This window comes from Cheilinus undulatus, linkage group 14, assembly GCF_018320785.1.
Source record: "Cheilinus undulatus linkage group 14, ASM1832078v1, whole genome shotgun sequence".
NCBI classification, from domain to species: domain Eukaryota; kingdom Metazoa; phylum Chordata; class Actinopteri; order Labriformes; family Labridae; genus Cheilinus; species Cheilinus undulatus.
In genome coordinates, this window is record NC_054878.1 from 44,332,710 (window position 1) to 44,359,917 (window position 27,208).

A 27,208-nucleotide genomic window follows, 5' to 3' on the forward strand; every position below is an offset into this window, starting at 1 on the left:
GTTCCTGCTGTCGCTCTCCTCCTCACACACTCTGCAGGATCTCCTCCCCCTCTGCACACTCACTCTCCCCCTCCCCCACCGGCTCATCCCTGTCTCACCTGGGCTCAGGTATGAAGGAGAGAAGCAGGAGGAGGGCGGGGCTTTGTTTGACTGACAGTCTGTTCCAATTTCAAATTCAAAACAACTTTATTGACACAACCATCACTCAGTTTCCTTGTTATGTTTTATGTTATGCTGTTATGTTGGTTTTTGTTATGTAATGTTATACATCCAAGATTTTGAAATAAACCTATTCACTGTAAAATAAACTTGTTAAAAATTAAAAAGGACCTAAGGGGACAGTGGTGGGCATATTATATTATATTAATTATATCATATTATGCTTTATTTTATTTTATTATAATTTATTATATTATATGATGTCAAAAGGAAGTAAGAAAGTTGGATAAAACAGTCTGAATACTAAACAGTGCAATAATGTGGATTTTTTTTACACTACTAGCACTACTTCTTGGTGGTTTCTATGGTAACGTGTTTTGTAGAAATCTTCATATATTGGGATGAACATCAGCCCTACGTACCTTGACCTCCTTAAATCCTATCAGATCTCTGAGTTTGCAGCAGTAAAAGTTTAAAGAGAATATGTCGAAGCATTCTTGAGAGGTCATGTTCATTAAGGATGGGCTAGGTTTCAAACTTCGTTGCCCAAGGCACGCCATTTAAAGCCATGAAAAAAGCCTCTTTAACACCTGTTACAGTGTCTTTAGATGACATAGAGCTGTAATAATGAATTATGGTTGGACAAATTCCCCAGCACATCCAGACCTGCCAAAAAAGTACACCAGAGTGCCCCTGCACACCTTTGAGAAAACCGACCTTCATGTAACACATACATGTAGCAGTGAGCTAACAGATCCACATTTATGGTTCACTCATCAGTTAATAAAGCAGGTAGCTAACAGCTAGCCATATTCTCAGTGTCTAGTAGCTAGCAGCTCACCACAATGTATTAGTATAAACATTGATGAGAATAGCTGTAGGTAACAGCAAGCCAGATTTAGCTTGTTTGATAAACGATGAATGAACCAGTAAGCTTACTGTTAGCCACAATTAGCCTGTTTGCTCATCTGTGGATGTAGCAGGTAGCTAACATCTGGCCACATTTAGCTTGTTTGATAAACTACTGAATGTAGCAGTAACATTACAGTTAGCCATATTTAGCCTGTTTACCCATCAAGGGATGTAGCAGGTAGCTGAATGCCTGTTTACTCATCAACAGATGTAGCATGTTGCTTACATCTAGCCATATTTATCCTGTTTACTCATCAACGGATGTAGCAGGTAGCTAGATGCTAGACATATTTAGCCTGTTTACTTATCAATGAGAGTAGCAGGTAGCTAAATGCTAGCCATATTTAGTCTGTTTACTCATCAGTGGATGTAGCAGGTAGCTAAATGCTAGCCATATTTAGCCTGTTTACTCATCAGTGGATGTAGCAGGTAGCTAAATGCTAGCCATATTTAGCCTGTTTACTCATCAGTGGATGTAGCAGGTAGCTAAATGCTAGCCATATTTAGCCTGTTCACTTATCAGTGGATGTAGCAGGTAGCTAAATGCTAGCCATATTTAGCCTGTTTACTCATCAGTGGATGTAGCAGGTAGCTAAATGCTAGCCATATTTAGCCTGTTCACTTATCAGTGGATGTAGCAGGTAGCTAAATGCTAGCCATATTTAGCCTGTTTACTCATCAGTGGATGTAGCAGGTAGCTAAATGCTAGCCATATTTAGCCTGTTTACTCATCAGTGGATGTAGCAGGTAGCAGGTAGTGTCACATTTACCAAACTGGAATATTTTTAAAACCTTTAAGTGCACATCAGGCTTCAAATGGAGCATTTTAGTACACAAGTATTAAAATATTCCACCACAGTTATTATCCTTTTTATATTTTATTTTATATTTTATCATATTATTTTGTAATATTTCCTATTAATTAATGTAGGTCTTTGTAAATAAAATAAAATAATAAAGGGTACGGTGTAGTCCTGAGCTATTTGTGAAGTGTCTTCAGATAACAATGGTTAAAAAAAAAAAAAAAAAAAAAAACAGTACAAATGATGACTGATGACATAGTTTTTCCCGTGTATGAAATGTACTGTCTAAATAAAGTTTGACTCAACTTTCTGTCTCTCTCTCTGCAGGTTGCAGCTTGCCCCACTCGCCCCTCAGGCTCAGGTAGGAGGTGACTCAACAGGTGAGTCGTCTCACCACAGACCGACTGCAGATCAGCCAAAGCAGCAGGCTCTGGCGTCCACTAGAGCAGAGGTTCCCAAACGCTTCAGCCTGCGACCCCTGGGATAAAGCTGGCAGAGACTGGGTCCCACTGTCCCTGAGGTGGGGAAAGAATAGTTAAACACAGCTGTGAGTAGTCAGTAGTTGTGTGCAGACTTACAGTTGAAATATTTTTAAAACTTTACTTTTATTTCAGTGTAAATCTCACTTGATGATTAAGGCTTTATTTTAAATTGCAGACTTTTAAGCATTTATTGTTACAATAATGGGTAAAATTTGCAATTTTGCATCATTTAAAAACTCTCTGGGAACCACTGCACTAAAGGCTCATCCAAACCCCATATCAAAACATCTGTTATTACAGCAGAAATAAACATGTTTAGAAAACCACTGTGGTCAGAATAATCATGTTTTTAACTTTTGTTTTTATTTGACTGCTACTAATTTATTTTTCTGAGTCTTTCTGCACATTAAAGCACTTTGTAAAGTCATGCTTTTAAAAGTTCTACACAAATAAAGTTATTATTACACTATTATTAAATAAACATGTTCTCTCTCTTATTAATAGTGCTCTTCATCAGGGGTGACATATGGAGGAGAAAGGTCCATGGCTGACTGGGCCTCAGCAATATGAGGATTTTATTGGTTTTCTGAATTAAACTATAAATCTATCAAAAATAAGAGATATTTTCTTCTCTCTTCACGAATAAAAATACACAATTTTCTTGTTTTTATTGCAGTAAAAGTGACAATAAGTCATGGCCACTGGGACCCAAAATCATATGTTGATATTTTGCAGCTGAACAGTGATGCAGGATTTTTGTTAACATAATTTTTTGAATGTAAGAATTATAAACTTTGACAGAACTGGAGCAAAAATCAAACCTCACTGAGGCCTTTAAGAAACCACAGCAACAACAACAACAACAACAACAACAATAACAAAAGAGTCCTAGACACTCAGTATTTGGACAATTTTCTTTTTTAATCATAAAAAATTGCACACAAACTCCTGTGTTTTGCATAAATCATACTAAAACATGGATAAGATATAAGAAGATGCATATACTCAGACTGATACAGGTATGGATTTCCATTAACATGCAGATAGATAATGCACTAGTCTTTTACAATGTTAATGTTAAAAGAGCCAATACAAAACAAGTATTCATTAAATTGAGTTTGAACATAATATCATACAATAGAAGACTAAATATTTTATAGAATACATAAACATGACCTCTCCTCATTGTCTGGATTTTTGTCATCACCTTGTTTTCACTATGACCTGATGAAAACACAGCGCCATCTGCTGGTCACAGGACAAAACTACAACTTCACTTCTACCTGAAAGTTAAGTTGTGATAACCATTTGTTTTTACCTAACCACTCTCATCAAAGCAAGAACTTATCTATCTTTATTTATTTATCTATTTATATATTCATTCGTCCATTCATTTATTTAATTTATCCTTTTCTTAAAACAGAATAAAAGTTGGTTAAAAGTTGCAAAACGGGTTAGGAGAAGCAACAAGTAGTCAGAAAGTTGCAAAAATAGCTTAAAAATGGTAAAATTAGTCATTAACAGCAGTGAAAGGGGATTACAAGTGGCAAAAATAGCATAACAGAGAGTGAAATGCAGTTAAAATTAGCAAAAATTGGCATAAAATGGTGAAAAGGGGTTAACATGCTGCAAAAATTGGGTTAACAAACACAAAATGGGCAGAAGAGGTGTTGAAATAATATGAAAAGGGCCAAAAATGGATTAACAGGGGTAAAAATAGGCCTTAAATTGGTCAAAATTGACAAGTAATGGGTAAAGAGAGGCAAAAAAATAGAAAGTGGCAACAATAGCTAAACAGGCAAAAATGGGTAAAAAAAGTGGCAAAAATGGCATAAAAAGTAGTGAAAATGGGTTAACAGAGGCAAAATGGGCAGAAGATGTCATATTCGAATTAAAAGAGACAAAAAATGGCTGACAGAGGCAAAAATGGTGTCACATTTGTTAAAAGTCGAAAATTAATGGGTTAACGGAAGCAAAATTGGGTAAAATGTGTGAAAAACGTCATAAAAACGAGGGATCTGGATGCAGCCGAGGACTTCTATTTCATACCAGAAGTTGGACGAGCGCCGCCATATCTCGTCTTCTTATACCAGAAGTGACTTGAACTGAATGTCCTTTTCATTTTTTGTCTTTGTGCAACGCCGCCATATTAATATAGGCAGGTCCACCACATAAGGAAATACAAATAGACAAAAATACGAGTTTTCAGACTAAAAAGCACAGCAATTACGTAACATTAATTTGAATAAATCGATTTATGATCCAAATTCAGGTATCACTTTGAACAGACAGACGTCCGGCCAGCCAGCCAGCCAATCTCCTGTCGCATATTATGTCTGTGCTCAGTGATGTGAATTTGGATCATAAATTTATTTATTAGAATTAATGTATTGTTATCGCTGTGCTTGTTGACCTGAAAACTCGCATATATTTTGTCTACTTATATTTGCTTATGTGGCAAACTTGCCTCTATTAACATGGTGGCGATGCACTGAGAAAACAGCAAAGAAGACGCTCAGTTCAAGTGATTTCCGGTATTAGAAGATGAGATATGGCGGGGATTTTCTGACTTCCAGTGTGAAGTGGAGGTCCTCGGATGCATCCAGGTACTCTTGGAAAATGAAAGAGGCTAAGGGCGCACTCACACTAAGCCATCTGTTCCGTGCCTGGGCCCGTTTCAGCTTAAAGTCTGGTAGAAGGTAGCAGGTGGCCTAGTGGTTTAAGGTGCGCCTCATGTATGCAGGTGGCTCTGGTTCGAATCCAGCCTGAGGCCCTTTACCGCATGTCTCCCCCCGACTCCTGACCCTGTTTCTGACTCTTTCCACAGTCCTCTTCTATCCAATAAAGGCACAAAAATGCCCAAAAATAAATCTTGAAAAAAAAGAGGCTAAAAGGTGGCACAAATAAATGATTGCAACATCAGAACCCAGTCATAGTCTGACACACTTTTCAGCTCCAAAACAAAGTAACAGCATCTACGCTAACACCAAAGCTGCTGATCCAGCACACACGCACTGATATCATCAATAAATTCCAACTCAGGGACCATTATCTGTGTTTGTCACTGGTCGTTTCTGTGGACAGGCCTGTCAACCTGTGAAATATTTAGTGATGAAACTCATCAACCTGAACTATTAAACATTTAGCATTGAGATGGTCCCTATGGACGTCCCGGAGTTTGATTAGAGCAGGTTTGACTTTTTAACTAATCAGAACAGAGCCAGACTTATCCCAGACTTTGTCTTGCAGTATTCAGGTTTAGATCACCAGAGATAGATCAATTATCGGCCATGTTTGGTTTAGATGAAGGGTAGAGCATTCAGGAAGAGGAGGAACCTTTCAAAATAAAACCCACACACAGTTAACAGATGCATTTCCACGTGCACTCACAGGCCGGGGCCAGCCCTGGACAAAGGACATCTAACTGACACCTGTGTGAGTAACTGACAGGTGACTGAAACCGTCTCTCTTCCTGTTGTCGCCACACCTGCATGACGTCAGCAGTGTTGTGCTCCAACCAGAGGAGAGTGTGTTTTGCGAGCATTCCCTTCCTGTGTATGAGCAGGTGAGACACACCTGAGGAGCGACACTCACACAGATCGTTGTTGATTGTTTTTCTTCCCACGGTTTTTATTTTTCCACCTTTTAACCGGAAGTCAGCGTTCTTCTGTCGGTGAGACGCGTCAGGACGCGGTCAACTTTTTCTGTCTGTTTTCACTGAAGCTGAGAATGACCAAAGCCTCCTCTTCCTCCTCGCTGCTGCCTCTCCTCCCCCCCCTCCTCCTCCTATTCGCGCGTGCTGCCGCAGCGGCAGAGGACGCGGCATGCGGCGACGCGTTCCGCCCCGGACAGGATAACTTCGTGCTGGACACCGAGGACGCGGTGAAGGAGGGTGCGGTTCTGCTGGCCACTAGGCATGTGCTTTCTCCGGAGGCCTGTGAGCGCGCGTGCTGCGAGGAAGCGCGCTGTAACCTGGCGCTGCTGGAGCCGCGCGGCAGCGGAGCGGCAGAGACCCGCACCTGCGACATGTTCAACTGCGTCTACAGAAACCGCTTCGTGTGCAGGTTCGTGAACCTGAAAGGGTACCAGAGCTTCATCAGGAAGAGTGTGTTCCAGAAACACCTTCAAGGACCGCAGGAACTAGGTGAGTCTGTACCTGGACTCTACGTCATAAGAAAGCGTCAGAGTGAAAACATGTCAACAGAGAGGAGCAGAGAGTTCATCTGGATACAAAACAACACAATCATAGACATTAACACCTAAGAACTAAACTAGTCTGCTGCCCAGTTATCGTTTAGCCACCATTCTCCTGTTCTGGGGGCTTTTAAAACCAAAATAATGATTGAAAATGAAAATCAATTCATCGCCAAGCACTAGCTTCTACGTGTTCGATATCAGAGCGACTGACTACTTCAAATATTGACAACTAATCGATTTAATGATTCAAAATATCACACTAACTCCTCACACGGCCTTAATTGCACAATTACGTTTAAAATGTGTGCAGTTACAACCATAAAGAGAGGCTGGAACTATGATTCTATGAAGTTTATTATTACTTAAACGATTTAAATATATGAGGTTTCTATGAAGTATAACAAGGCAAAATGATGAGTACTAGCCTACTGCACATTCCAGCAGCAGGCCAGATTCAAGAGCGTCACACAAAACATTAACACATGGCTAAAAAAAGAAATAAAACAAGACAAAAAGCCCATTAAAACGACTAAAACTTAAAAATCAAGATAGATAATGATTAAAAAAAAACAGCAGAAGTCTGAATTCTGGCACTGATCTTGAATTTCATATTTCAATTTCAGAATTCAGGCTTTAACCTCAAAATTGAGACTTTGCTCTTGATTTCTGAGATTGAACTCCAGAATAAAGGCTTTAATCTCAGATTTTTGGCTTCAGTCCCAGAATTCTGTCTTTGTTCTCAGAATCCCAGCTTTGATCCCAGAATTCTGACTTTAATTTCAACATTCTGGATGTAATCTCAGAATTCTGACCTTAATCTCAGAATCCTGTTCTTCTCTTAATTTTTAGTGAGAGCTGTTGCTGGAGGGACAGAGACCCTGCTGTGTTTTAAGGCCAGGTCAGACCATGCATTTTAGAACGATCTTAGCCTGAGCCGGCAGTCATAGGGTTTTAGGACCTGTCAGTCCTGAAAATCATTTGTTTCATCTCATGTAGTGTTTCATAGAGAATGACAGTTAAGGTCAAGAACCGGACTGTTGGACTCTTTAAATCCACATAATGTCTGTATTGTGTGTGATCTGTTAAAATTCAAGCAGAGATGAGAGAGTTGGAGGAGCATGTGTGCATCTCTGTGTGAGGCAGTGAGACAGAGAAAGCATGAGCTGTTAGGTACGTTGAATCCGTAGCTCTTCTGTACACACCAGTGGGTGTATTTAACATCAAATAAAGCACACTATGATAGGTTTCTGGGTGGAAAATCATCAGCTCTGCCTGCTAACATTCAGACTGTGGATACCAGCTGCAGCTGCGGGACAATCCTCTCCATCGTCCTCACTCAAAGCCAGAGTAAACACACACGAACTTTGGATGGAGTTCTTACAGGTTAACATATTAATTTCATAATGAAACCAGCAGGATAAAACTGATTTAGCTGACTAAAGGAAGTGACATTATGATGCATTCAGGGTCAGCTCATTAAAATGACTAGTATGATCATGATGTGTTCAAATGTGACTTCAGGAAAAGAGAGGTTTAGGTTTTGGTGAGGAAACTGAACTCAGATTTTCTACAAACTTTCCATTGAAACCTTGTTGTGCTTGTTTTTTTTTCTGTTGGTGCTCAAAATCTTTCATTGCTTACTCACATTTCCCCACACTCATATGGGTTAAAGACTTTTTCTGTATGTCTAAAGCCTTGATCTTTTGATGAACCACCCAACAGGAAACAGCTACAGGACCACTCATGTTTGTCTCTGCTGTTGTTGCTGATGCTCTCCAGGAGACGTTTGACGTAGCTTGAGCCAGCATAAGTAGCTGACTAAGTTGTCTACTTTTTTAAAGCATGAAGTCTGCAGGAGGAACTGAGCTGCAGTTATAAAGCTTGGAGGTTGACTAAGATGACGTGCCAGTAAAAATTATTCACCCCCTTTAATGTTTTACCCTTTTTATTGATATTATAGATCATTCACGATCAATATGATTTGGCTTTTTTGACAAAAAAGATCTCTTTAGTGTTTAGATTTCTACAAAATGATGTAAATATAAAATATGTCAGATTTAGTAGAGTCACCTTTGGCTGCAATCACAGCTCTGAGTCTGTGTGGATAGGTTTCAATCAGGTTCAAACATCTGGACTCTGCAATTTTACTACATTCTTCGTTGCTAAACTGCTCAAGCTCTGTTAGGTTGCACAGGGATCAGGCGTGAACATCCAATTTTAAATCCAGCCACAGATTCTCTATTGGATTGAGGTCTAGGCTTTGACTCGGCCACTCCAGAACATTCCCCCTGTTGTCTTTAAACCATTTCTGTGTAGCTTCTGCTGTTTGCTTCGGCTCATTGTCTGACTGGAAAATAAAGATCCTCCCAAGCTGTAGTTCTCTTGCAAACTGAATAAGACTGTCCTCCAGGATATGCCTGTACTTTGACACAATCATGTGACCCTCTACCTTTACAAGCCTTCCAGGGCCGGCTGCGAGAAGCATCCCCACGGCATGATGCTGACACCACCGTGCTTCACAGTAGGGATGGTGAGTTTGTCGTGATGTCTTTGGTGTCTGCCAAGAGTAGTATCTTGTCCAAAGACCAAAAAGCTCCATTTTGGTATCATCAGACCAAAAAAACATTCTTCCTCTTGACTATGGGGTCTCCGAAATGCCTTTTGGTGAATTCTAGTACAGATTGAATCTGAGTTTTTTCAACAGTGGATTTCTCTTTGCCATTCTCCCATCTCAGCTGCTGAAGCTTGGAACTCCTTCAGAGTAGTCATAGGTGTCTTGGTGGCCTCTCTCACTAGTCTCCTACTTGAACGCCCACTCAGTTTGTGAGGACGGCCTGATCTAGGCAGATATACATATGTGCCATATCCCATTTGAATTTAATTGAACTCTGTGGGATGTTTAGAGCCTTGGAAATGTTTTTTAATCCATCTCCTGACTTATCCTTTTTAATAACCTTTTATCTAAGTTGCCTGGAGTGTTCTTTTGTCTTCATGGTGTAATGGTAGCCATGAATACTGATTAAACAGTGACTGGACTTATAGGCACAGGTGTGTTTATATAACAATCACTGAGACACATTCACTACACTCCGACGATCCCCATTTTAGTAATTGAGAGACTTCTAGCACCAACTATCTGGACGTCTGTTGAGTAACCTCTTTTGCAGTCACTCATTTTGTTCGAAAGAAAAGAAAAGAAATAGACCGTGATTGATTTTTAAGATCAGAAGGGGGTTAAACATCCAAGGGTATATGTGACAGAAGGTTGAGACTCTCTTAGTGAAATCAAAGAATGTTTCACCTGGACAACAGCACAGCAACAACAAGTGTGATTGGTCAATCCCGTACCTGTTTCCTATTGGTCAATCATCAAAATATTGAATGGCAGAAACATGTTTGAAGAAGCAGAGATTGTCAGTTTTGCCAACAAACATGATATGATTGGTCCAGACAGGCATGTGTTTATGAACATGTATGTAAACATCATCTCTGTGACATAACTGTGTTTGGTGTTTGTGCAGGTGATCAGGCTCTACCAATCGCCATCGCGGGACGTGATGTCACCATCCAGCCCGGACATGCAGTGACACTCAATGGCATCGAAAGCTTGGCGCTGGGCGACGCCCAAATTGAGCACTATCGCTGGACCCAGCTGAGCGGAGAGGACGGCGTCAGTATGGAGGTACTCATTGCTAAGTCTCAGTTTACCTCCTTTACTGTCCCCTCAGTGATGAAGCTTCTAATTTAGTCAGTTTTCTGTTGGATTCTGCAGAAGACGGACCTACCTGACCAGGTGAGACTCTCCAACCTGCAGCAAGGCTCCTATGTGTTCCAGCTTACCGTCATTGACTCCAATGACAAATCCCACTCCACCAAGGTCAAGGTGCTTGTCCTCAGCCCGGAGCTGACCAGTTGTAAGTGCTCATGGGAAATGTAGTCCTGTTTAAGTGGACTGTATTCCCAGAATGATCATTTTTACTGTGTTGTCACACTTCAGAAAGGAAGTTCCAATGATGTAATGCTGTCCTGGTATATTTCCGGTTGTCTGGCAGGTAAACGTCAAGATTCTGACGGGTGTTTGATTCCATCATTTCCTGATTTAACACAATGATGGCTGATACTGATAATCCAGAGAGAGAGCAGAGAACATTTCAGGTTAAAAACATGTTTGATATGAACAAATATGATAGAAAAGACATCTTTGAACTATACTTCCACCCATCCATCCATCTGATTATCCATCCAGCCATCCATTATTCCATCCATCCATCCATCCATCCATCCATCCATCCATCCATCCACCCTTTAAATCCATCTTTCCATCCATCCATCCATTATTCCATCCATCCATCATTCCATCCATCCATTATTCCATCCATCCATCATTCCATCCATCCATCCATCCATTCACCCTTTAAATCCATCTTTCCATCCATCCATCCATTATTCCATCCATTATTCCATCCATCCATCATTCCATCCATCCATTATTCCATCCATCCATTATTCCATCCATCCATCCATCCATCCATCCATTCTTCTTTTCATCCATCCATCCATCCATCTTTCCAAACAACCATCCACCCATCCATCCATCAATCCATCTATCCATCTATAAGACCCTTTTACTGTGAGGACGGTGTTCTTTAGGTTTTACACCTCTTCCTTCTTTCTCCAAACATCACAAATGTCTCTATGGCTGAAGAACTCTAGTCTGGTCTCCTCTGACCAAAGGACACGCTTCCAGTATCAGAATCTTTCTCCTTGTTGTCCTTAACAGACTTCAGTCTGGTTTGAAGGTGTCTGTTCTGCTGAAGTGAGTTTTCTTTGTCCATTCCTGTGCAGGGCTTCAGTGATGGTATTCTTTGAGACTACAGTTCCTGACTTGGCTCAGTCCTTCACAAGTGTTTTGGCGGTTGTTCTGGGATCTTTAGACACATCTCTTACCGGTTTTCCTTCCAGAGTCATTGAAATCGTTCTCTTCCTACCTCTGCCAGGCTTGTTCTAGCCCATGTCATTGAATCTTTGAATCTCTCGATGATACTGCTTCTTAATCCAGGTCTAGACTATTGGAAGCGCTGTGATAGTTTTGTGGATCCTTCTCCTGCTTTGTGAGCATCAACAATTCTGTTTCTCCAGTCTAAACGGATGTCTTTGGTTTTTGCTGTGATGCTTTCTCCAGTGATAGCTCAAACCCTTCCTTAAGTTTTGAGCATTATCATTGCACAACAGTGGTTTGTGCTATGGCTCAACATAAAGGTCAGTTCTTAATGGTGCTAATAATTTAGACCTTGGTAGTTTTTTATGTTTGTGAACTAACTTTTTCTGTGTGCATCCTATATAAAAAATAGCATGCTGTATTAAAAATCCTTGCCCTGTTAAACACTTGGGAAATGGTGCAAAGGTGAAGTTCTCATAAGGGGGCTGATAATTTCATCCTCATCTGTAGTTTACTTGTCAGTGGCGGTGCAGGACTACGACGTCATATGTTTTACAGTTCTGACTAACCTGTAATGAATGTGACAGACACTTTACCCTCTAAGTTTTATTTTGAAAGGCGCTGCCCCTCCCAAACAACTATGGGGTGTTGCCCAGATGGATCTGAAGTATATCCCTTTGGATTTGGAACAGTCTACCTGGCCTGTCTGGCAGCCAAATAAAACAGCATTGATACTGTTTGGTTTGGATATCACAGGAGCATGCTCACTGTTTTTACACCATCTATGGATCTTCTAATGCTTCTGAGTCATCTGATCAGTTTATTGATCCATTTAATCTGGGTTTTAAATCTTGGATGTTTGTTGGAGGGAATCAGTGTTTGATAATCCACACCTGGACTGAAACTGGTCTGACTGGAATATCAGCCGCACTCTCGGCATTATGACAGATGGTTACACTCTTGTGCAGCGTGAGAATGTTTGGAGTACTCACAGACTCTTAGTACCACATTACCATGGAAAATGGAGTGTCGACACAACCGACGTAACGCCACTCCTTAACATCACACTCACACAGACACCCAAAGGGGGAATTTAGGTTTACTGGGACATGTTTTAATGCCTGCTTTTTATTCACTCTTTTGACATAAATATGAAGAAAAAGTCCAACACGTGATGTTTCTGTTACCATGAAGATGTCAGCTATCTGTGTCAGGAGAGGACGAGGTTTTATCACGGTAGGAAGAATGGGCAACACTTTGTGGAAAACAATTTTTTCTGGTAGCATTTTGTTGACTGGGGCACATTTCTGTCTCATATTTGCTTCAGCTGAGCTTAAATAGAGCTTGAAAGTCAAACTTTACTGAGGTAAGACTGCGTTACTGCACTGAGGGTTAAGCAGGATTTAAAGGTCACATATTTTACCCTTTAAAGACAAGTTTATATCAGTGTCAGAGGTCCCAATAACATGCCTGTGAAGTTTGCTGCTGAAAAAACACTGTAGTATTGGATTTTTGCATGTCTAAAAACCCCTCTGTTTCAGCCCTGCTCAGAACGAGCTGTTTCTGTGTCTGTGTCTGTGTCTTTAAATGTTACTGAGCTTTCTGAATCCGCCCCTCTCAGGAAATGGAGGTGGCATATTGGATGTAGCCTCTCTGATCCTAGGATCATGAGAGGAGGGCGGAACTTTCTTCCAAGTGGGGAGGGCCAACTGTACCTGGGGGCGGGACTAACTCCCGCCAGGACATCATGAGGGGAAAATCTGAAAAGCTTGTTTCAGCACACATTTTCTGAAAGGTGGAGAAAGAGAGGAGAGGAGGGAAAGGATTTTTCTGATTCTTGGGGGGATTGTGGACAGGCCAGGGAACATGTTTTCGTAAAAGTATGAAAAAGTGTATTTTGTATAATATGTGACCTTTAAGGAGGCAGTTAAGATAGCTAGTAGAAAATAAAAAAGCTAAATCCAGGTTAAGTAAGAACATTTTTGTTATTATTTTGGGATCCGTACATATTGAGAGGTTGGGAAGGATTTTGGAGCACACACAGAAATGTTTTCTATCGCAGAGTTGATCATTTTCTTTGTATCAAATAAACTTAGCGCAAAAAGTAAGTAAATTTGTGTTTGGTAGATTATTTCTTTGCTGTAACTGTGCTTATTGGCAATAAATCTTAAACTGTTGGAAAGCCTGTTTATTCCTCTTTTAAATGGTGTGACATTTGTAAGGAGCATACATTTGTGGGATGAGCAGCATAGCTGAGTATGTGGGTTTCACCCATGAAAAGTGTGCTAAAACTATGTCTTCTCTCCTTCAGTGTACTGTCAGGCTCCAGTGAAGGTCGGCCCGTGCCGCGCTGCGTTTCCTCGCTGGCATTATGACGCTACGTCTGATGAATGCAAACAGTTTACTTATGGAGGCTGTAAACAAAACAAAAACAACTACCTGACCAAGGATGAGTGTGAGTCTGCATGCAGCGGGGTCAAAGGTAACACACACATCTCCATTCTCTGCACTTCTTTACACGCTTTAACCCACTGTAATACACCTTAATAAGCTTTTTTTATTTCATATGGCCATACTTGAGTTTTTTTTTTTTTTTTTGTCCACAGGGTCAGAGAGGAGCATCACTCCACCTACTACTGGTCAGTCCCAGAATGCACCTCTCCACATCTGCTGCCTCATGATTCAGTTCTTAGGGTTAACCCATATTCTTCTGTGTTTGTGCGTTCAGAGGTGTGCGACGTGGCGTGCCATCGGGGTCAGTTTAACTGCAGCAACGGCTGCTGTGTGGACCAGAGTCTGGAGTGTGACGGCAACGAGCACTGTAGCGACGGATCGGACGAGGCACACTGCAGCAAACGTAACACAAACACTCACTCCCTCCAACGAACACAGCAGGGATATACATTTAAAGGAAAATGAAAATCAGTAGCCTAAGGTGCCCCTCATGTAAGCGGTCGACCTGGGCACGAATCCGGCCTGTGGCACTCGCCCCTGTTTCTGATTCTGTCCACTGCTTTTCTCTGTAAATAGAGATATGAAAAGCCAAAAATACATCTTGAAAAGGGGCTTGAATTGTTTCGTTTTGTATGAGATCAATCTAGAAATTAGAAAAGTTTAACTTCTGAAATAAACCAGAGGAAAAAATAAACGTCTACATGATATTTTAAGCTTTTGAGATGCATCTGTACAGGTAGCTCAGAGGATTAATCAGGGCTGTGCTACACTACTCTTTCTCATATGGTGCCCAAGCCGGCACATTTGCATTCACAACAACCAAAATTAAACAGACTTTGGGCTCGGGCCTACTCAGATCCAGGATCGTGTTCCTAGAGTGGAAGTACCCTGGTGTTTTGTGAATCTTTGGTCTGAACTGCTTAACACTCACATACCCTGACCTCCCTCGTCTTCCTCCACCCTCAGTGAATCAGACGTTCAACCGCCTCCTGAACATCGACATCAACCAGAAGAAAGGTCTGTTTCTTTTCTCTTAACACCTACAAGCACAGAGAGCTAACATGCTTCATGCTAACAAGGCTCTTCTTCCTCCCCCCAGCTCGGTGCTCAGAGCCCCCCCACACCGGCCCGTGCCGGGCGAGCTTCACCCGCTGGTACTACGACCCCCTGGCCAGGAAGTGCTACCGCTTCACGTACGGGGGCTGTAAAGGAAACGAGAACAACTTTGACGAGGAGAACAAGTGCAGCGAGTCATGTGACGGCGTCACAGGTATCACATGTCTGTAAATAAAGGTGATGCAGTAATGAACGTGATGAAAAACATGAATTTATGAATGTTTGTGTTTGTGCAGAACGCAGCGTGTTTTTTGTAGAGATGTTTGATCGTTACGAGAAAGAAGAAGACGGTGATTCTGGTGAGGACTTTTTATCTTCATTTTGAAATTTATTAATACTTAAATTAAGCTGTAAAACAAATATGAGGACCCAGCATTAAAGGGATATTTCGTTACTTTTGAAGTTGGTTCATATAGCTACCGACAGGAAAGCGAAGCTATACAACATAACAGACACGCGTCCAAGCTTTAGTTGGAGGCTTTCTCTATTCCTGCCAGCTGCCGTCTCTCCATGAGTATTTGTTTTTTCACACAGCTGCAAACAGCTCCAAAATTTTTCTTGATTATCTAAAAGCATTTTAAGAAATCCTTCAGGAACTTAATGGGTTGCTCATTAGCATAGGTGGGCATTAAAAGTGGAGGGGTAGAGGCCTAATGCAAGGTCCACTAACAGGAAGTGACCTCACTGTCTCCACAGCAAACATAGCGCTGGCAGTCCTCCTGTCGGTGGCCATCTTGGCTCTGCTGGCGATTCTCACCTTCTGTCTCCTCAAGAAGAAGAAGGAGCGCTCCCATAGGCCAGTCACCACAAACCCCGCCCACGTGGCGCTGTCAGAGCAGGAGACGCTCGTCTACAACAGCACCACCAAACCTGTATGACATCATCACCACCAACAAACCTGTATGACATCATCACCGCCACAACCACAGATACCTACACATGGATGCTGCCTGGGCCGCCACATTTCATAGTGTTAGTTCTATGTGGACGCCATCTTGGAGAGGGGTAACCACGGCAGAAGGAGGCCTGTCCATAATTAGAATATTCATAAAGTCTGGTAAACGTGACAGGCTGTTTTGTCACAAATCTCACGTTTATTTATGATTCAAGATTTTCATATGTGGGTTTTTACAGTGAACTGCTTTATCTTATCCAAGATTTTCTGTAGAACTTTTTCAGCCAATTTTTGACACTTTTATTTGTCACTGACTATTCTGCAAAATTGTGCACTTTTTAACCAATGTGCCTCTTTTTTTTTTTTTTTTTACTATTTTTTGTCTCTTTTTAAACCCTTTTCACCACTCTGTGCCATTTTTGCCACGTTCAACCTCGTTGTAGCCTCTGTTAAACCTTTTATTCCCATTTTCAACCATTTTCTGCCAATCCTAAGCCACTTTTCTACTCTTTTGACCCATTTTAATCCTGTTTTACCCCCTCTTCTTCCTCCTTTTCGCCATTTTTAAACCATTTTGCAGTTTTTTTAATGCTTTCCACCACTTTTTCTGCCCATTTTGCCTCCATTGACCCCGTTTCCACCTTCTGTTGCCTGCATTGACCCACTTTTTCCACTTCTTACACAATTATATAGTGATTTTAACCCCAATTTCCTGGTTTTTATGCTCATTTTGCCACTAATAACATCTTTTCACCACTCTTTATAACATCTTGGCCATTTTTGCAGATATTATCCCCATTTCTCTTTTGTTATGCTAATTTTTGCCACCTCTCACCCCTTTTTAGTTTAGTTTTTTGCCTGTTTTTATACCTTTTAAGCCATTTTAGCAACTTTCAGCCTGCTTTTTGCCTCTATTAACCTATTTTTTGCCAACAATAACCCCCTTTAACCACATTTCATGCCAGTTTTTGTCCATTTTGACTGCATTTTACTACTTGTTATTTTCATTTTTGCCACTTTCAATCACTTTTTCAAGACTTTTTTCTGCCTGTTTTTACCATTTTTAAGTCATTTTAGACCTCCTGCCTATTTTTTTTGCTGTTTACCAATTTGTGCTACTTTTAAACCATTTTTAATCTGTTTTAAGAAAATATGTTTAGATATTGAATAAAGCTTTATACCAGTGTTACACAAACCTGCTAAACCAAAGAGCCAAAATTGTTGAAAAATTCCTCTGCAAGAGCCACAATCTATGTGATGATAAGTGGTGAAAATGGTCAAAAAGCGACAAAGAAGTGGCATTAAAGGTCAAAAGTGGTAAAAACATGGAAAAAATGGAAAAGTGACTAAAATGGGTAAAAAAAACAAACAAACAGCAAAAGTGACAAAAATGGGAAAAATATGACATTCCATAGCGAAAGGCAGCTTAAGTGGGCAAGACATGGGAAAAAATAGCAAGGGGGGGTCAAATAGCAATAAGCAGAATAAAAGAGGCAGATACTAGTGAAAAAAAGGTTCAAACAGGATAAAAGTTGCAATAATAGGGCAAAAATGTGCAAAAATGGGCTTTAAAAGCAGACAAATGGATCAAAAGTGGCAAAACATGAAAAAAAGGGTAACAAAATTCCAAATAATGTCAATGGAAATATACAGACAAAAAATAAAGCTTTACAATTAAAGCCAGCTGCACATGAGTGGAAAACACACTGACTGATATAGCTGATTAAGTTTTCTGGGCAAAAAATATTTCAAATAAAGACATAAAAGAGCCACACGTTGAGTATCACTGCTGTATACTATGGCATAAATAGATTTTTGTTGTTGCTTAGGTAAGAGTGGTTGTTATTTAGGTAAAGATAAAATCAAATATGGTTATCACAGCTGAATTTTACAATGGGTCATGATTTTGCTGACCTCCATAGACCACCCATTTGGCTGGACCTGGGAAAGCCCTCCCCTCTATCCCCCCTTAGGGGTGGCCTTGGTTGTGCCCATTGTGGCTAATGTGATGGCTGTTTTAAATGTCAGGACAGATCGGGAACTTTGGTTTGAAAACCTTAATTTTTCCTGGATCATAAATACAGACAGAACAAATGGTGTGTAATAGTTCTCATTTCAGTAAATTATGGAAATTTTAATCTAGGTAGACCTCCTACCTTACAAGCTCTGGCTACCCCTCTCCAAGATGGCCCTCAAGTAGGTGCATGCCACAAACCCCAAAGCAGCATCTATCAGTACTTTCCGTTTAACTTCAGAGATCAGATCTGGGAAGGTTGGTACACAAGTCACAAGTTTGTAACTCAGGGTTCCTAAAGTTCCTCTGAATCAGAATTCCGACTTTAGCATGCATTTGGGAAAACATATGTGATGCATCATGTGTGTTTATATCTATGCATCAATGCTGAGTGGGGTCATCACCAGCTGTTGTTCTTTTTTTTTTAACCTCAGGTGTTCAGACGATGCATCTTTGCTGTTTAGTGATCCATTCTGGGGATTCAGATACCAAAAGACTACTCAGAGGCCGACTCAGACTAAACCATTCTTCTGGTCATTAACCACAGCACCATGTCAGACTATAAAACAAAAATATTCTCAGCCAACAGGCTGGCCACACTACAAACCACCATTACTATTACTTTGAGCAGAAGTGCTCTATGTGATGTTCCATCTTTTGCTCTGAAAACCAGTCCAGTCTGGATGAAGAGATCCCAGACCACCTCAGCATGCAGTCTGAGCTAACGGTAATGATTGTCCCACTGAGGTGTGTCCCAGCAAAACTTTAAGGTTACCTTTTGGTATCTAAGTGACCGGAGCAGATATGAATCCCTGTATAGACAGGGTCTTCATTTAGATTTCAGTGTGTTCATCTTGTATTTAACGTGTTTGTTTTTACAGTGTGCTGGGTTTGAGTTGATCTGTGATTGGTGTTTTTGGGTCTCAGGTTGATTTTGTGTTTAAATTTTATATATTGGACTGTAAATATTAAGTTTGATTTTTATCCGCTCAGGGTGTTTGTGTTGGTCGGCCATCTTTGTTTTTACTGATTTTAATCTGCACTTTGTGAATAAAGACACATAGAAACAACAACAACAAAACAAGTTCTCCCTCTTTTATAGAGCAAATAAATAAAGATGTGTGTAAAAACCTCAAACTTTGAGTGGTTGAAATGTGTCATGGTGGTGGTTTGTGAAATCAATGAGGACAAAATCAAATTCTTTTGAGATGATTCTGAGGTGGGACATCATTCCTTACAGTCTGGAGTCTGTTTGAAGGACTTGATAATCCGTTGATCCTCAGACTTTAAATTGTGTTTTACATTCACATTTAAATATCAGAACTGCTTTCATTTGTAAATATCAGCAAAAATCTAATACCCTGCATCCCTACTATCCATGCATGGAGTAGAGCCAGAATAAGCGAGACTGGAGCTTTAAGAATGCAAAGAAAATGTGCTGATAGATTTATTACAAAACAACCACCAGCAGGTGGCAGCAGAGAGAGACGATTCAAGACCTGATTCACTTCCACTGGATCCTGACGTGGTGTTGTCAATCAGAATTAAAAAAACACACACACATTTTTGGGCACTGACTCCTGTTATTATGATTCTAAGGTGCTAAAATGAAGTTTAAGGCTGCTCCAGCACACCTAAAACAGTCTAAAATCACCTGTGTTGTAAATGACGGTGAAGCAGACCTGCAGATGGGCTAGCATGAGTCAGCACTTTCTAACATTCATTTAAGAATGATTTGCCTGTTGATACCACTGATTCTGATGTTTTTTGTTAAATAAATTAGAGTATTTCCCCAGTTGAAATCACTGCACTAATTTAGTTAGCCTATTAATGGTATTTTCCATTCTGTGTTAGCATCAAGCTAACAACTGACGATGATCCTTGTGAGAAACTTCGCCTTGTGAGCTGGCCAGATGTGAATCTGTGACGTGTGTTTCAGCAAGAAATCAACAGTAAATCTGAGAACGCTGTTAAAATTAATACCTCCACATATTTATACACATCAGTTAACTTTTGGTTTATTGATGCTGGTCTTGGCTGGGACACTCTTAAAAAAGAGATTCTTAATGTCAGTGAGGTTTTCCTGGTTAAATAGAAGTTAAATAAAATAAATGATTAAACAAAAAGGTTTTCCCTACAACATTAAAAAATAAAATAAATCAAAATTAAATTGAATTAAATTACATTGCAATTAAATTAAATTTAATGTAAGGCTAGGCTAGCCCATCATATTTTCTCAATTGTAATACTACCACTGTCACCACTACTATAAGTTATAATAATTAAAAATAAATAAATAAATAATAATAGTAGGAGTAGTAATAATAATAATAGCAATAATGACAATGATAGTAATAGTAATAATAAAATAATAATAATAGTAGGAGTAGTAATAATAATAATAAATATTATATTATTATTATTATAGTAATAATAATAATAATAATCACAATAACAACAACAACAATAATGATAATAATAATAGTAATAATAATTATAAAGGAAATTCTATTTTTGTAATGTTGAGCTGATAAAGAAAAGATGTTTTTAAAGGGTTAAAATCCTGAGAATATCTTTTTTTTATGTGTTTGATCAGGACTGAAGCTGAGTGAAAGATTTAATCCAAAAAGGTGGGAACATATATTTTTTAAGCTTTTTATGTTTTGTTTTGTTTTTTTAAGGGGAGATTTTTTGTTCTTATTGGTCTAAAAGGGACATTAATTTTCATAGAACTATAGAAACATACCTTCTTATAGGATATCATGGCATCTGCTGTAATATAGCTGGAATTATTTAAAATGAACTTTAAAAAAAGACTGATCTGGACAATAAATGTCCATAATGAAGCCAAAGGTTAACTCATTCAGTTCAAACTTTATTAGTACAATTCTTTGACACAGATGAATCACATCAGGCATCAACAAACAAAAATAGTTTATATTCTGGAAAGGCACTACTGATGAAACGTTTTTACAGCAAGGAAAACCAATATTCTTTTATCCTTCATGACTTTTTACAACTTTTTAATGCGTTTATGTTTCAGAGAATAGCGTTTAGTGAAATGTTTTTTTAATCTCTATCTTTGTGTTCAAGTGTAATCTTTTATCAAATGTAAAGAAAGTTGTGAAGTACTCCTCCTGATGGGGTGTCTGTTGTGCTCTGCTGCCCCCTACTGGTCACCTTCAAATTCAAATGGCATTCAAATATCAGAGACAGCAGCTTCTCCTAAACATGAGCACAAACGATCTCTTCTTTTTATTGTGAGATTAAAGGAGACATATTTTACCCCTTTTCCCTTTAGAGTATGTGATTCTGGGACACCTTTAGAACAGTTATCAATGCTGTGCAGCTCAAAAAACGCCTTACTTATCTTATACTGGCGATAGGAAAATCCCTATTTTCAGCAGATCTCGCCCACTGCTGAAAACGCTCCGTTTCAGTCCTGTCTCTTTAAAGACTCCGAGATGTCCGTGACCTTACCGTTCTCTGATTGGCCAGCTCGGTCAAAGCTTCCTGGGGGCGGAACAATGGGCCGAACGGTTTTCTAGGCCCCGCCTCCTCAAGGTGCGCTGTTGTTTATCGCTCGTAGCCGTGACCATGCCAAGCTGCTCTTGGTTTAAGTTTAACCAGAGAGGGTTTAACTTGATTTTGTCCATTAAAATGACAAATTACGACATACAACCGTATTCATTGGACCCGGAGTCTGACCTGGACATTCTGGAAAGGGAACAACGGGAAAATCCTCCGCCGCTGAGAAGAACAGCACAAGACGTCTCTGCATGGAAATCACACTGGCATGTTCAGTACCACACATGTAAACACGTAGTTACTGTGTCGGAAATAATAAATAGAATAACTGGCTTTCTGTAACTTCATGCAAACTTTAGTTTCTGAGTGTCTCCAACGTTAACAACTGTGTTTATATTAGTTGTATCTTAATATTTTCTGTCGTCCTGTTAAATGTGTACTTGTGGAAAATGCCGGACAACTGCGACTGAGGCTGAAAGTATCTGCTGTCGTGAATTACCGAAGCTACAGTATCTGTTACTGTCACTGTGTGCGCCACTGGAAGGGTTAGAATAGCCATCAGACACGCCATGGTTGTCCTTGTGAATGCTGGATACCAGACTTTATCTCTCAGGACAAGTACCCAATACAGAAAACTGCATAATAGAAACGAATTAAGTCCAAAAATGAACATTTAGACAAATTAAATGACACCATTTTCATGATCAGTTTTTCTTACTACATTAAATGTCTGAACATTACTTATTGTCTATGTTGAAATTGTTTGCACATTCTGGGAAGCCTATGTTATGATAATTCATGTGCCAAACAGTTAAATAAAAAAAAAAATATATAGTTTTATGACTGAGTTCATATACTTTTTCCTTAATTGTAGGCACCATGTCATATCATATAATTTTTTTCATCCTTGTCCTCCAGGATATATATCATACCAGCTGTTTCCTTAACAAATCTGGTTCTGAATCTGTCATCTCTAATCAGGTACTCAGCAGAATTAACCAGGTGCCAAATCCTCAAACCTGCATGACGGGTTATCCAGGATTGGAGCCTAACTGCCTGAATGCCTACACTTTACAAAATATGTTTAACATATAACGGGCAGATTATGGACCCCTGAGGAGAAGACTAGAGGAAGAGTAAGTTTTGCAGTTATGTGCACTGTGACCTTTAAAGGCTTAAACTCATGGTGTCATGTAAGCCTGTTTGAACTGAGCATATATTCATATGCTTGACACAATAATAAAACTAAATCTTCAAACTTTGTTACCAACATTTGATCAGGAAATATTTTGAACCTTTGATCACAATCACCAATTTTGAACAACCAGAGGAAAAAAAAGCATTTATTTACAAGCAGAAAAAAACTACAGTATTAAAACGACATGTTTTGTAAAACATACATGGATTAACATTAAACAAACTTTCTTTTGTCCAGGCGTTATCGGTATCTTGCCTACTGAAGCTTTGTAAGCTGGTGCCAGGGATACCTAGGGAGACACGTCAGGGTCGTCCCCTGTCCTGTGTTGTACGTCGGATACGCCAGGAGTTTCCTGATCCGGCTGGGCACTATGTTGGATTCCGGCCACCCCTTGACTGAACCGTTACACGTGCCCCGCAATAACATCCTCCTCCGACGGCCTTTAAAACTGTGTGCAGAGGTCTTCAGGGACAGGGATCCTCTTGAGCTCCTCTACGAACGGGCCGGGTCCTCAAAAACCTCTTCAAAAACCAATGTCATGAGGTCCCACACGTATGCTGTACAAAAAAGTTAATATGTAATTTTATTAATACTTCTTTAGATTTTTTTTAATTTAAAAGGTTATTTTCTTTGTCTAATTTTATTAACATTGTTAATGTTATTACTTGACTTATTTGATATTTTCTTATAATAGACCATTTTAGACTTACTGAATGTTGGTTTTGTCTTGACGGCCTTTGCTGTACTTTTGCCCTTTCTAGAGTTAGCCACTGTGATCCTGTAGACTGGTTTTCCCTCTGCAGTCACAGCTTGTTCCCGCTCTGCATTTTCATTAAAATGCATTGCAGCAAGGTACAGCCTTTTAAAGAATAAAGAAGGTTGTTAGTTTTACCCAAAAAAATAGTATTTAGCGGTCACCATAACTTTTAGTGACCACAAGTAATAAACCAAAAAATTTTTATTTTTCATAAAATTCAACAGTGTTAACTTTATTAATTTAATCTATTCAAAATGTTGCATGCAAAGAACACCAACTCTGAAGCTTTTACACTGTGCCAAACAACTCAGTCTGGTGTTCAAATTGCATTTTAAACAGGTGTAGATTTTTTTGACTGATGTGATATCTTAGAAGCACATGAAATTAACGTTATTTCAGTGGTTTCATTATAAACTAAAACTGCCAATAATACACTTTAGGAATGACAAAGTTCCTTGACAGCGGACAGGGAGAATGATGATACAGTTCATGTGTAAATACTGCAATGTCCTTAACTTGGACCCGTATTTATGCCATTATGAGTGCAAAATGCAAATTTTTTAATGATGAATACAAACTCATTCAATATATTAAAACGAGTACAGCGTCATTCAATTTTCAACCCCTAACCCACTTAGTTGTGGATCCCAAATAATGTGTGGACTTGCCCCAGATAAAATTAGAAATGCCGCCATCAGGTGCTGAGAGGGATTTGTTTTCTTATTACACAGAGCACTATGGGCCCCCTATTATGAACGGCAATACCTTTTTAATCTAAGGAATTATTACCTGCAAAGCATTCCTATGAAAGGAAAAACTACGTTTTTTGGTGCAAAGTGTAGAATGACACTGTGGAAGGCCTCCAGTGATGAAGTCTGGTAGTGGTTGCTTAGCTTCTCTACGTCACGAAGAACCCTTTTATTCAGCTAGAGTTTCTCCACTTTGTAGAGGGCTGCTGAACCTGAAATGACAGTCAAAAAGAGAAAGAGAAAATATATGACTTTTTTATTAATCCATTATAACAATCAATCTCAAAGACACTATGTAGCCATTTATGGCAAAACCTTAATGCAAATTGAGAAGGAAAAGTCTAAAGACGTCACAAAGCTCAAGCAACTAAGCTGTCAAAGTGTTGTTTGAGCATACTGTTTTACCTCAAAACCATTCTGATAGAGGCAGTTATAATTATAAGAAATTATGAACTTATACAAACCTGGTTGAAACCACTTGTTTGGGTCTGTGGAGACTTTATCAACATGGAGACATTTGGGGTAGAGGGGGTCGTCATGTATGTGGATATCCTGAATGTGATTCGCTGTTGACTTCCATTTCGCCACCTTCTCTGGCCCCGTCTTTGATGAAGTGGCTGTCCAGTACATCTGATTCTTTAAGCCAGACAACCACTTTGACACCACCTGACACTCCTTGTTCTTGGCCAGGGCAGTCAACTTTTTGGACAAACCTATTTGGGCAAAAAAAAGTGTTCAAGTGGTGCTAAATTTTCAAATCAAGTACTGAATTCCAGCTCAAAATAAACAACAATGATTACTCTTTTCAAGGTGCCAGACATCATAGTACTGTGTGATGTTCTTTTCCCTCAGGAACTTCTGCACCTGGGGGTGGCGGTCCGTCACAATGTAATCTATGTCCACCTGGTGTGACTGAAGATAGTCTAGCCCTCTTCTTAGGCCTTCTTTTTCTATGTGGACGCTGCCACCAACTTCATTACTCTGTAAAAAATGGGCAAGAGTGTGTGGATAAGTGAATTTTCCACTTAGCATAAAATACTTACTGACTCTGTCCACAAAAAATGAGTCTTACCTGAACCAGCTGTAAATCAATTATTTTGTTGTCATCCAGGCTCATGAAGGTGTAACTCCCATATTTGGCAGAATGTCCTGAAATGTAAGAATATATAATGTCTGTGTCAATTCTATATGTTGCTTCAACAAAAATGAATGTTTTTAATAACCAGATAGTTTAGTAATAGTTTAACATTAACAATGCCACTTGGCAATGTTTGAATAATCACCTGGGGAGTCTGCCCTCATGTCTCCACCCACTGCAACTTTGCCCTTCTGTTGAAGGTCATGAAATGTGGCCTCTTGATCCTTCTTCCACTTGTGATTTATGGAAGGTTCAAGATACATCCTTGCATGCCTTCTTTTATTTTTTCTTTTATGTTAAAACTGAAAGTTGATGAAATACCTTTTTAAGTTGAAGAAAGGATGCTCCAGTGAAATAGACACCGGCAGACATTTGCAAATTGCCAACAGGCGTACTGCCCCTAACTGGCTGGCTCTGCCACTTTCTGGTGTACTGGCAGTTGGGACATTGCTGAGTGAAGGCCACATAGGTCCCGAGTTTCCACTGCTGCACGTCACAGTCTCGTTTGCACAGTGGACATGTCTCAAAGAGCTCCCTGAGGCAGCTTTCAAAGACGATGTATTTTGCCTCATTGTGATGGCCGGCAGATTCAGTCTCACTAAGAATAAAGAACAAAAATAGTAATCAGCAGAATAACAATCAGTAGGCAAGATAGAAAGATTTTAGAAATGTTATCTTTCCTACTCTAATAATTCCTTTACCTCAGTAGAGATGGTTCTGTGACGGATTCCCCAGGCTGATAAGTAGAGTCGTGTGGTTCCTGGATATCAGACATGCTTTCTCCCTCCTCCTCCTCTTCCAGATAATCTAGGTGGGGCCTTTTTGCAGGTCTGACACCAGGTACAGCAGCAGGAGCCTTTATTGGTGTAGATGATGAGAGTGGTGACCCTGTGTCTTGGGAGGTTGTAACACTAACACAGGAAGCGATGTACTGAGTACCTGATTAAGCACAAAGACATTACAGTTTTTACTATGTGATAATATGAGGCAAAGCTATATGAATTATTCTGCAGCGTCATACAAAATTATAGTCAATATATTGTACATACCTTTACTTCTCACATGCTCTTTCAGCGTACCATAGGACAGCTGGGTCCCAACAGTCACAGTGGAGGCAGAGGACAACTGTGTGCCAACAGAAACCACATCCATGACCTGGTCTGAAACAGGGATTTGTTGCCTGAGATCACTTCTGCCAGCACTGGTAGTGGGGGCTTGTTGTGATGTACTCTGATAAAGACAACAGGAAAATAAACATTAGTACTCAGAATTAAAGGGGATTTAAAAGCATTTAAAACACTAAAGGTTTTGGTCCCATCTAACACAAAAATCCCAAAACATGAGCCTTATGGTCAGCAACAGGAAAGAATTCACAGTGATATCGATGCAAGATCAGTATGTGAGCATTGCTATGGTGTAGCTTGTGGTAAAACAATGGATGTATTTATTATATCATTAACTGTTTAATAAATCAGAGCTAAACAAAAAAGGGAAAACGTTCGAGGCTAACCGCGAGCATGACCGTGAGCATGAACGTTAGCCTATTTGTCTTTTAATCAGCACAAGTCCAGACTTAGTAATGTAAAAGTACACAAAGTTTCACGGCATGGTTTTGGGTAAAAAGGGCGGATAGTTTTGAAAACAACTGATGACAAAGTTTAGCACACATTAGCTTCCTGCTGACCCACGGTTCGTTTTAAAGTAATTATATAAAGTGACTTGTGTCCTTCGGGAGCGCATACAGAGTAGATTTATCGTCACAGCCAAAAAAAAAAAACACTTACGAATAAGTTTTGAAGACATGCTGACCGGAATAAATTCACACGAGAGCAAGAATCCAAACCGTAGCTATAGCAACGCAGCGGCG

The 27,208-nt window shown here is 39.7% G+C and overlaps 1 protein-coding gene across 2 annotated transcripts; it reads left to right on the forward strand.

Moving 5' to 3' along the window:
- Positions 1–5,270: 5,270 nt before the first annotated feature.
- Positions 5,271–19,076, forward strand: LOC121521261 (kunitz-type protease inhibitor 1-like). Of its 2 annotated transcripts, none has more exons than XM_041805098.1 (11): positions 5,271–6,500; positions 10,075–10,235; positions 10,326–10,467; positions 13,804–13,974; positions 14,099–14,131; positions 14,221–14,349; positions 14,913–14,963; positions 15,046–15,216; positions 15,299–15,361; positions 15,759–15,962; positions 18,406–19,076. In XM_041805098.1, the coding sequence occupies exons 1-10, from the start codon at positions 6,086–6,088 to the stop codon at positions 15,938–15,940; spliced, it is 1,518 nt and encodes a 505-aa protein (XP_041661032.1). In that variant the 5' UTR covers positions 5,271–6,085; the 3' UTR covers positions 15,941–15,962; positions 18,406–19,076. The 2 variants fall into 2 exon arrangements, with proteins under 2 accessions (XP_041661032.1, XP_041661031.1); XM_041805097.1 differs by having other exon boundaries at positions 15,759–15,934.
- Positions 19,077–27,208: the final 8,132 nt, after the last annotated feature.